This window comes from Equus quagga, chromosome 5 (genome assembly GCF_021613505.1).
Source record: "Equus quagga isolate Etosha38 chromosome 5, UCLA_HA_Equagga_1.0, whole genome shotgun sequence".
In the NCBI taxonomy this organism is placed as follows: Eukaryota; Metazoa; Chordata; class Mammalia; order Perissodactyla; family Equidae; genus Equus; species Equus quagga.
The window spans coordinates 47,076,672-47,087,707 of record NC_060271.1 but is presented as its reverse complement, the minus strand read 5'-3'; the positions used below and the strand labels follow the sequence as shown (position 1 = coordinate 47,087,707).

The following is an 11,036-nucleotide window of genomic DNA, read 5'->3' as shown; positions in this document are numbered from 1 at the left end:
CCTGACTGACTTGGTCAGCCCCATTTTCCTGCTGGCTTCCACCCGAGGGTCTCCTGCTGAAGCCCAGGGGCTGGAGCCGGACTGTGGTCTGGCTCATCTCCTCTTCAAACCTTCACCTGCCTGAGACACCACTGTCTTTCCTTCCACAGCCAGGCAACCACAGATCTGCGTTCCGTCCCAGCGGACCTGCCTATTCTGGACACTTCATATAAGTAGAATCATACAACATGTGGCATTTAATATCTGGCTTCTTTCACTGAAAATGTCAGCAATGTTCACCCATGTTGTAGCCTATGTCAGAACTTCACTCCTTTTAACGTCCAAATAATATTCCATTGTGTGGACGGACTCCGTTTCACTTACCCACCAGTGGCGATTTTAATGTTCCTCATTCATTTCAACTTGATGAAGCTTCTACAGCTAGACTCACATTTTTAGGCAGCCGTATTAGGTCATAAAGCTGTAAACCAAGTCAAGGAGACAGTTAACACGAGAACCAGGTAGTGGTTACCTCCAGGTTGGTGGGAGGGCAGGCAGTTAGGGCCGGGTCTGCACAGAGAGCTCTCAAGACAATGGCCAGGGGCTCCCGCTTTACCCAGGTGTGGGGCGGGTGCTCACGCTGTGCCGTTGCAGGTCGGCACGTGCGTGTGACATGCTCTTCTGGCTGTGTGCTCCTTTCAAAATTTAAAAATAGCTTTCCAGATGAGCATAAAACTTCTTAAACATGCGTGCTCAGTAGTGATATTTTTAATAACAGATTTATTGAGATATAATTCACATAACATTCACCGTTTCAAAGTGTACAATTCAGCGGCATTCAGCACGTTCACCATGTTGTGCAACCATCCCCACGATCTAGTTCCAGAACCTTCTCACCTTCCCAGAAGGAAACCTCGTATGCATTAAGCAGTTCCTCCCTATTTCTCCCCACTCCTCCCCCCCCAGCTCTGGCGATCACTAATCTATTTTCTGTCTCCCTGGATTTTCCCATCCCGGACATTTCATATAATTGGAATCATACAATATGTGGCCTTTTATGACTGGCTTCTTTCACTGAGAATGATGTTTTCGAGGTTCATTCATGTGGGAGCTCGGATCAGCACCGTGTTCCTTTTATGGCTGAATACTCCTCCATGGTACGGAGAGACCACATCTCATTTACCCACCCATGGTGACTTTCACGTTGCTCATTCATTTCAGCGTGACTGGCCTGCAGCCAGGCTTATTGTAGGCTCTGAGAGACCCAGAGATCCTTCAACTTCTGCCGAGGTCTGCCCAAATTCTTCGGGAAGCTTTACCAGTCTTTCAACTCGGAACTCATGACTCCAAAGCAGAGGGTTTAAACACAGTCTGTGCAGTTGAAATGGTTTTCACCATTTAGATCTGGTTCTGCCGGGCCGACCAGGGAGAGACCTTTGCGTGTCCTGGGCAGAGCCGAGAAAAAAGCACAGCAAGGAGGTCAGCACGGCTTTCCTGATTTTGCAAAAAGCACACACACAAAAGGAGAACAGCTCGCGGCCGATTTGATGGGGAAGGCAGCCTCAGTGAGTGACATCACTCGGAGAGAACAGCTCCGGGTTTGCAGGATTTATTTATGTTGAGAAATCCATGTACGATGCTGAGTTTTCAATGGCTTTGTTTAAGTGATAGTTTTTCCTTTTTAGTGAAAGTTGGAGTGATGATAAACAGCTCCAGCTGTAAAAATTAAAGGCAGAGGTGAAGCCAAGGTGATTATTACACAAAAATGCTGAGTGGGGAGGGATGTTGGCCCTTCCATCCTCGAAAATGAAAATTACCCTCTGCCACAACGTGCCATGAGCAATTACCCGCTGTTTATTAATTAACCTCTTTTAAAAGTGCCACATTTCTACTAGAAACTGTTATTTCTCTAATGTGAAAACTAGCTTATTCGTGTTTATTAGAACAACCATGTCCCATGTGGTCCAGGCTCAGGGCACACTTAACTGACACATATATTTTCTGAAATGACACATTTTATGATTGGAAATACCATACTTGAAGCCCAGATACTGAGCATGAATTGCTCAGTGTGTCAGCCCCAAACTGGGCCGGGGTCCTGTCCCCTGGGGGTGGCCAGAGCAGCCCTGGGATGGCCGCCCTCAGTGGGGCCCTAGACTCCCCAGTGACAGCCGGACTCGGAGGAAATATGGACCCCACATGGCAGAGTCTTTCTGGACACAGGCACATAAGTGTCTCCGTCATTGTCAGGAGCATGTGAGTGATGGTGAGGCCAGAGCACACTCTGGTGCTCACATTCCTGGCACCACCTGAAACCCAGGAAAGGGTCCGGGACAGACCCCTCCGTGGAGGCGCCTGTCACCTGTGCACCCTGGACAGCACTGTCTTGCTGCATGTCACCTGGAGGAGGGCTGTGTGGTCAGGCAGACGCATCCCACCGTGTAGCCTCTAGGACATGTCCTTGCACCTCTGAGCACCAGTTTCCCCATGTGTAAGGTGGGAACAATTGCAGTTCCTACCACATGGGATTGTCGGGAGGGTCACATGGCACTGTGAAGCAACCCGGGGGCGGGAGGTAAGCTGGGCACTGGTCAGTACCCTGCCTGGCACAGGAGCCCCAGCACAACCAGGCTCGACCACTCCAGGCCAGGGAACCCCATAGATAGACGGAGTTTCTCCCAAGGATGCTCTTTCTCCGACTGTCCCCTGTCCCCACCCTCCTGCTGAGGGCCCCTGGCCAAACTGGCTTCCTTTTCCAAACTGTGCCCAGTGCAGCAGGGGACCCAGGCGGCTTGCTCACTGCTGCGTCCCCATCACAGGGGCTGGCGCTGGTCAGACAGGTGAAGGACAGGTCACTCAGCCTTGGACACGCAGCACGGAGCTGCTGCCTCCACTGCCATGTCCTCAGGGTCTCGTCTTCCCCTGGGCTGAAATCAGGCTGCGGAGATCAGAGGATCACTTTCTACTCACTGAGCATCCTTCATTCGTTCATTCATTCATGACTCATTCATTCACTCACTGAGCTTCAAGCATGAGCCCAGGCTCGGGCTGGGCACCGCGGCTTTGGAGGGGCCTGAGACGCTCTGGAAGCTCCAGGTCTGGTGGAAGAGACAGCCCTCCCGTTTGACCTGCACTGTAGGGCAGTAAGTGCTGGCTGCACTTGGCCTTCCAGGGGCCTCTGGCTATATGTCAATGGATGAATGAATGAATGCTAGGCCCATGGCAGGATCCAAGAGCCTTGGCCTCCCAGAGGGCAGGCAGTGGACCTGTGAGAAGCACTGACTGCAGGTCCCAGGAGACCAGCTCACCCTCAGACAGCCTCCACTCTGACCAGGTGAGAGCAGGGCAGGCCAAGGTCAGGACGATGGGGCCTGGCTCTGGGAGCTCCCTAAGACCTGCTTAAGCAAGCAGACCCCACAGCCCCCCGGAGCTCTGTCTTCAGCCCCGGCCCCACTTGCCCTCTGTTCAGTCAGGGAGGGGGTAGCTGCCCCCCACGACGCCAACTCAGAGCCTCTAGGGACAGACCCCAGTTCTGGGAATTGAGGGGTCAGAGGGCACCGGGGCCCCTGTGAGCTGGCAGTCCTTGTACCACAGCCGCAGAGCCCCCGGGAGGCATCAGGCCCCACAGCTGCAGGTGGCTGTCCCCATGGTATCCCCTGGCTTTTCTGCCCCCATACTGTGCATTAGGAAACTGAGGCGCCAGGGACGCTGAGGGGGCTGACCCAGGGTCCCAGAGGGAGAGGGGAAGAAGCTGGCTCTGATGCCCTGGGAGGGCGGGGCTCACAGCTCAGACACATAGGGGGCCAGGGGCAGCGCCATGTGTGCACGTGCGTGTGCAGGGCCCAGCACAGACTCCCCTCATAGTTCCACTGATATCCTGGGGAGGGGGGGTGCCCCACGAGTGAGGGGCTGCTCACGGCTGGGGCCAGGCCATCTTCACCCTAGCCCCCAGGCCTGGCACACAGTTGGTCCTCAGTGAGGTCCCTTGACCTGCCTGGGCTGCAGGGGGCGCCGGGCCTTGTGCAAGTGTGTCCCTGCAACTTGGACCACCGTTCCTTCATTGGGGGACCTCAGTCTAGGATGCAGAGGGAGTGATGGGAGGGCACCTCATCCCCTCCGGCCCCCACAGGTGGCGAAGCTGGACAGCTGGCAGAGGAGCCAAGAGATCGGCCCTGTTCCCTTCCCAGAGCCCTGCGGCCCTGGCACCGGGCGCCCGGGGCAAGAGCGGGTGGCGCTGCCCCCAGGACGTGATTCCATCACCTTTCCGGTCGCTCAGCAGAAGAGGCAATTTTTTCCCTGCCGTGGGCGGTCCTGCTCTCTGCCCTTTTCTTGCCGGCTCCCTGAGCCGCGTCTCCACCGCCGCCTCGAGGCCTCGACTACTGATTCAGTAGCAAGCAAAGGGGAGAGGGGGAGGGGTGTCTGCTTGGGCTCCCTCCTGGCCACTCCATCCCCCTCCTCCTCCCCACGGGTCCTGCCCAGAAGTGGTGGGCGCCCAGGAAGGTTTGCTCAGCCCGCGCCCCCTCCCCCGCCCCGCCCCGCCCCGCCCCGCACCCCCGCCGTCATCACCCGGAGGGGTAGTTTAGGGCGGATCCGGAAGCCAGGCCCCCCCTAGGTCACGCCCCAGGGCCCCTCCCAGACGTGCCCGGACACGCCCACGCCCGGAACCCCCAGCTCCCCGAGGATTGGGAACGAGAGGGAGAGGGGTGCATGTTCCCTCCCACGAGCTCAGCTGGGACCAGAGGCTCTGTCCCCTGTCCTCCCTCTCAGGCATCCCAGGCACCCGCCCTCTGCGGGATTTGGGGTACCAGGTGGTACCCAGGGAGCTGGAGCCTGGTGTGTTAAACCTCCTTGCATCTCGGCCCGAAGGAACCTGAGAGAACCGCTCAGGGCGAGCAAAACCCTGTCTGGCTGCCTAGCTGGACGCTCACAGCTCCTCACCGAGCCCCGGAGACGGGAGATCCGGGGGGTGGGGGCCCCGAAGGGCGGGAGGGGCGGACACTGCTCAGGAGCCACCTGGGGCCCTTCCTGTCTGGGCAGCACCTCTGAGCCCCGTCGCGCAAACGTGGCGGCAAAGGGTGGCCTGCGCTCGCCCCTCCTGGCGTTTTCCATCCGTCCGTTTTCCCGCCATCTCCGCCATCTCCGCATAAACTCGTGAGAGGGGCACAGGAGTGTCTGGCCCCATTTTACAGATGGGGAAACTGAGGCGTGAGGAAGAAATCCATCACAGCTCCTCCTCCAGGATTACTTCCGCGGGGTGTCGCTCCTGCAGGACCAAAGGCAACATTTCGTTTCCAAACTAAGGGCCGGTGGTGTGGGGGGCAGGGACCATCGCCGAGAAGACGGGAGGAGGGGGCTTCGCAAATCGAAACGTGGATTCGGACGTAAGTTGATTGGGGGAGTCGGCTCGGTTACCAGGCGGCCGGCCAGTGTCCTCGGGTCTGAGGTGTTTGGGGACGCGGGGGCGGGCTCCCACCCGGCGGCTCCCGGGACTCAGCCGCCGGGAAAGCGGCGCGGCTCGCCGTTTTCGTTGTTGCCAGGGCCGTGTCTGCGCGCGGCCGGAACCCGGAGCAGGAAACGATAGCCGCGTCCACGCCGGCCGTGTTCCGGAGGAGCCACAGGACCACCTCGGCCGCGCGAAGCTCTGCCGGCTCCGCAGGGCGGTCGCGGGAACGAAGTTGCTCCCCGCGTGCGCGCGGGCGGCCCGAGGGTCCCCCGCTCCAGGCGTTGCTGGCGACTCGGGGGCAGCATGAGCTCAGGGCTCAGACAGCGCAAACCGGACAACCGGAATCGTCGGCGGATTTTTAAAGGTTCTGGGACGGAGAGGGAAAGCGTGGGAAACCGATTCCGTTTATCGCTCCCCCGCGGCAGCAGCCGGGGCCGGGAGCAGTTGCAGGAGCCCTGGGCTTGGTCCTCCCCGACAGTGCGCCCCGCGCTGGGGAAGGAGTCGTTCCCGGCTCCCTGCACTTCTTAGAGAGGGTTTGGGCCAGGATCCTGGGGCCAACTCCCTCCTGGGCTCAAAAGGGGAGTTCAGGTCCACAGCCTCAATCTCTTAAATTAAAAACAAACAAACAAACAAAACAAAACCCGATTTCTCCCGTAATGCACGTGGCAGACCATAGGTGTGGAGAGGAGATGCATCTGAGCTTCTGAGAGATGGTCCCCTCAGCCAGGACTCCAGGGTGTAAACAGGCAGAGAAAGCTCTCCGGGGCCTCCCAGGGGGCTGCAGGTCTGCAAGGGACAACGTCCTCCTGCCCGTGAAGGAAGTAGATTTCCAAACATCTGGGCTTTGTTCAAAATCGGCTACATGGTTCACATTCCTGGGAAGTCTTGGTTGGGAGCGTCCCCAACCCTCTCGGGGACCCACTCCAAAACCAGGGACCGGGGCTGGCGCCGGGAGGCCTCCACTCTGACAGCACAGGGAGCAGCCATGCCACACGGCTGGCTCTGAACTCCCTGGCCAGAAGTTGGGATGTGTGTCCTTCTGTCCCCTAAAGTTACCTGGGTCACAGTGAGCTTCCCTGGGCGTTGGGTAAGAAGAGGGGCAAAAAGGGGCCTGAAATAGTAACTCCAGAGTCCAGGCAGGCTCCTGTGGTCCCAGTCTGGAGCTGAGGCTCCGTGCTGGGGGAAGCGCCGCTGTGGGCCAGTGTGGAGGCTCCATGGGGAGGAAATGGCCCCTGTAGGGCCATTGTGTAGGTTGTGTAGTAGGTTTTCTGTGCCCCATCCACCCCCATTCTAGACCAAATGCTCAAGCTAGCTCTTTGCCCCGGGCTGGAAGCCCTCTTCATTCAGGCCCTACTGGCGCCAAGACCACCTCCGTTTTTTCCTCTGTGTGGTGGGAACCAAACTGGCTTGTCCCCAAGCATCCCTCATAGTCTTCAGCTTTCTGTCGCTCAAACCTGGGAGGCATGTCCATCTAGAGTAGGGCAGGAGAATGTGCCCAGGGAGGGAGACCCCCGGCTCCATCTGATTCAGTGGCCCCAGTTGAGGGTGGGATGATGGTCTGGAACCTCCGGGGGACAGTTCCGGATCTCAGAGGAAAACCCATATGTAAATTAAAGGAGACTTGCTTTTTTTCTCTTAACTATTCAGAGTTTTTCTGAGCAGGAACCAGAGGGTGAGCAAAGCTCGACATGGAATCTGATGGAGCCCAGACACTGGGTGCCTGAAAGCCCTTGGCCAAGTTTAAGGAGCTCAGAGCCGAGCAGAGAACCTGGCCAGGTTGGCGCATGTGGCCATCCATCACCAGCGCGTTCCCACCTCCCATTGGGCAGTCTGAAGCCAGGCTTCCTGGCACCTGAGGGCCTGGGCAGGGCGGCTTGGCAGCTCGGACCCTGCACTCCAGGCACACAGACCTCCTCTCCGGAGGCCTGGCCTCTGAGAGGTAGCATGGGGCACCGGTCCTGGCTGAGCAAAGGGACCCTTCAGCCCTGGAGTGAGCGGACTCAGGAGAGCACCATGAGACCCAGTGTGGTTTTACTGCTCGTGGCTTCTCGGGGAGCCTCGGAGTCGGGGACCCCTCCCTGCTTACCCCACACAATGCTTCTTACAGCACTGTAGGACCAGCTTTGCTCGCTCTCCCAAACCCGCCCACTCCCAAAAGAGTTCATCTGATCATGGGTCTCCGGCTGCCTCACTCTGCTTGGTGGAAAGGCTGGGAGAGGGCAGAGCTCCGGGGGCTGAATCAGGGCTCCAGAATGCAGCGGAAGTTGGTGGTAAAAGTCCTTTTTCTCGGCCCCCTAGATTGCAGCAATGAACTCAGTTCCAAAACTCGATAGAGTGTAGGGCACGTCCACGCAGCCAACCCGCACCTCACCAGCCTCTGACAGTCTGACAGAGTTAGAAGCCAAGGAGGTCACCGGGATGGGGTGGGTAGCATTTCCACCTCCCAGTGCGGGGTCCCCCAGGCCCGGCATCGACCACAAGATTCCCCAGAGCTTGGCTCAGTTTGAAAACTGCCCTTAAACCTTTGAGTATCAATGCAATGAAAACTGCTCCTTTTCCCATACCTCCACTCCAGAGTCCCCAAATGTCTGTGGGGCAGGACACGGAGCTGGGTGCCCAGGAGGACCGCAGTCTGATTGTCCTTGCTCATTCGCTCTCTCCTTGGGACTCCACAATGCCTGACCTGCTCTCCAATTTGTTCTAAGTCTGGCCACGCGGGGGCAGGGCCTGGCCGGGCCAGGACCCAACCTCGGCCAGGGCCATGGCCTTGGGGACAGTCTGCTCACACTCCTCGAGCTGATCGTGCTGGCTGGCCTCCGCTGCTGCAGCGCCTGGGGGTGTGGCTCCTGGGCTGCTCCTCCGGACCCCTCCTCCCCCTCCGCAGACAGATCCTAAGCAGCAGTACCCTCCACCTACCCGGGGCCTAGGCCTTCTTCCAGGCCTCCGGCCCTCCTTCCCCAGACCCTGGCAAGGGCACAGCCCCAGAATCAGGAGGGTGTCCTGGCCCAGCCTGGCCAGGGCTGGAGGGTTTTATTGCCTCCTGAGCTGAGGGAGGGAGCAGGGAGAGGGCCTGAGTGAGCTGGGGCGCCCCTAGGAGAAGGCTGTGCCTCCCCCACCTTGGGGCCTGCGGGCTGCCTCCTGGGCAGGCGGGCAGGGAAGAGTGCTGGGCTGGGCTGGGGGTGGGGAAGGGACCCTGTCTGCAGGTGGGAGTGCTTCACAGGTGCCACTGTTCTCCTCAGCCCCATACTCAGCCCCTGGTAGGCTCCGGGCAAGGGGGCCCTCGGGTGACCTTGTGTTCTTTCTGGCGGTGGCCCCAGCCAAGTTCAGCCCACCAGCTGCAGCCTGCCTTGGCTAGGTTAGGAGGCACAGCTCCAGAGTGGGGGGCGAGGGGGGGGCCCAGCTTCCCTCCTTCCTCTACCAGGGACCTCCTCCCCCACCACCCGTCAGTGGGTTCTGAGCCTGCTGGGGCCTGCAGCAATACCCTACTCCCCCATGAGGATTCCCTATTGAGACCCCACAGTCTGGCAGCAAGGCCCAGGGACCCTCTGCCCAGCCCGCAGGAAAAGACAGTCAGGGTGAGGGCGGGGGCGACCGACTCTCTGAAGGACGGTGGCAATGAGACTGAGCTGCTGGTGCGCGAGGCGCTGCCGCGGGCAACACTCACCTAGGGCCGGAAACAGCAGAGGCAGCGGTCAGTGAGAATCAGAGCCGGCAGAGAGCACCTTTTCTGTGGGGAGGCGAGAGGAACGCGAGACTTGTCGCCCCGAGCAGTGGGGGCTCTGTCCGGGTTCGAATCCCAGCGGGGAAGCGGCTGCAGAATGCGGAGGCGCGAAGGCGGAAGGCCCAGCGCACCGCCGCCGCCGGCTCCTGCCTGCCAAGCCCGGCTCCTCCCGGCTTCTCTTCGGGGATGGCGTTGGCCGTGCGCCCCTCGCCATCGGGGGTGCCTCTGCTAGGACCCTGCGGTGTCGGGGTTGGCTCCTCGGCCCTGGCCGGTTCACCTCTTTTGTGGCAAGGGCGCGGGGTTCGAATGAAGGTTCCGGCGGAGGCGCTACCGGTCTCACTGCACAACAAAGGGGCCTGGGGGGGGGGGGGGGCGGGGGCATGGCCAGGAGCCCAGCCGGGGCTGCAGAGACTCCGCACCGCGAACACGACCCTCTCCAGCTCAGGTTGACTCAGCGGCAGCTCCGAGTCCTGCAGCCCGGCAGAACCCTGGTGCTGGAAAGGGCGCGGGGTTCAGCGCCTGCGTTTGCTTCCAATTCTTTCTCGAATCCCACACATACTCAAATGAGGAATTCTCAGTGTCCTCACCAGGCCCCTGGGCCTGGACACCCTGCCTGCGCCCAGCGGGGCCCTCCGCTGCCCGCCTGCGAGTTTGAGAAGAGGCCCGCGGCGGGCTCCTGCCTCCGCTTCTCCACCTGCTCCGCCGGCCCTCCCGCCCGTGACGCACCTGGGCCGCGAGAGGCGAGGGGGAAGTGTCCCCAGAGGCCCGGGTCCCCAGAGGTGGCCCAGCTCGGGCGCTCGCGCCACTGGGTACTCACCTGGGGGCCCCGGAGGCAGGAGTGCGTGGGCCCGCCCCCAGGGCGGCGAAGTGCGGGGCCCCCGGTGTTCGGACGGCTGACCCCGCGCTGCCTCCCCTGTGCCCGGTGCGCTGCTCCCCGCGGCTCTGCGCGGGACCGAGAGCGGCGGGTCCGAGTCCCGCCCGCTCGCCCGCCGGGGCAGTGGCGGAGCGCGGAGCTGGCGGCGCCGCCGCTGTTGTTTTGAGCCGCGAAGCCCGAAGCAGCAGCGGTTGGGTGGGGGCGAAGGGGAGGGGGCGGGGGCCGGGGAGGCCCGCGGGGGGCGGCGGGGCCCGGAGGGGGCTTCGGAGGAGCCGGGTTGGGCGCGCGGGCCCGGACACCCCCTCGGGCGATCGCGGGCTGGGGGCGGGGGCCGAGGGGAGAGACAGGGAGAAAAGCGGGCTGGGGCGACGGTGAACGCAAAGCTTTTTAATTAGTAATAAAATGCAATAAAACGAAGCAAAACCAGCCAGATCCTCGTCGGAACTGTCGGCGCGTTTGCCCCCACATCCAAGGAAGTCGCGAGGACAAACGCAGCCGCCACTCCATCTTCGGCCCAGGCTGGGGCGGGAGCAGCAGAGCGACGCGACCAGGGGAAGGGTGGGGGGGACAGTCATCTCGCCTCCGGGGCCACCTGGGTCCTTTTAAAGTGTCCGGGGTGCGGGCCCCGGGCGGGCGCGCGGAGCACGGAATGTTTTCTTAAAGGGCCAGTTCCGAGCTACGCTGCGAGGGGGGGGGGGGGGCGGGGGGAGAGATAAGTGAGGGGAAGACCGGGAAGGCAGAGGAGAGCCCCCCAATCCCGCGCCGAGGCGGCGGCGGCGGCGGCGGCGGCGCGACGATGAGGATGATGAATACATTGCAAAGTTTTTTTGGCCCCGGCGAGGGGTGTCAGATTGAGTGCTCTGTGCGCATGTGCGAAGGTGTCCAAACTGACAATGCTGGGGAGATGAAGATAGTGTGTAGCTGCTTCTGGACTCAAGGAGGAGGAGAGAGATTCCGCGAGCCGACACCATGCGATCCAAGGCGAGGGCGAGGAAGCTAGCCAAAAGTAAGTCTCCCGC

The 11,036-nt window shown here is 60.9% G+C and overlaps 1 protein-coding gene and 1 long non-coding RNA gene across 15 annotated transcripts in view; one reads left to right on the top strand and one right to left on the bottom strand.

The window, feature by feature from the left end:
* Positions 1–742: 742 nt before the first annotated feature.
* On the bottom strand, positions 743–10,246 carry LOC124239729 (uncharacterized). Of its 10 annotated transcripts, XR_006888678.1 has the most exons (5): positions 9,961–10,246; positions 9,087–9,149; positions 7,987–8,386; positions 5,392–7,807; positions 743–5,242 (listed from the first exon to the last, which is right to left on the bottom strand). It is a non-coding gene; the product is annotated as an uncharacterized LOC124239729 (long non-coding RNA). The 10 variants fall into 10 exon arrangements; XR_006888674.1 differs by having other exon boundaries at positions 7,987–9,149; positions 9,961–10,238; XR_006888671.1 differs by lacking the exon at positions 9,961–10,246 and having other exon boundaries at positions 743–1,695; positions 2,380–5,242; positions 7,987–9,953.
* A 350-nt stretch (positions 10,247–10,596) lies between these two features.
* PRDM16 (PR/SET domain 16) overlaps positions 10,597–11,036 on the top strand; it is a 345,259-nt gene continuing 344,819 nt past the window's right edge. For 2 of the 5 annotated variants that reach the window (XM_046661927.1, XM_046661922.1), the window contains exon 1: positions 10,598–11,023. In XM_046661927.1, coding sequence (XP_046517883.1) covers positions 10,987–11,023 — 37 coding nt within the window. In that variant the 5' untranslated portion in view covers positions 10,598–10,986. Of the gene's footprint in view, positions 11,024–11,036 lie in introns of all 5 variants that reach the window. The other 3 variants (XM_046661923.1, XM_046661928.1, XM_046661925.1) reach the window with 3 other exon arrangements.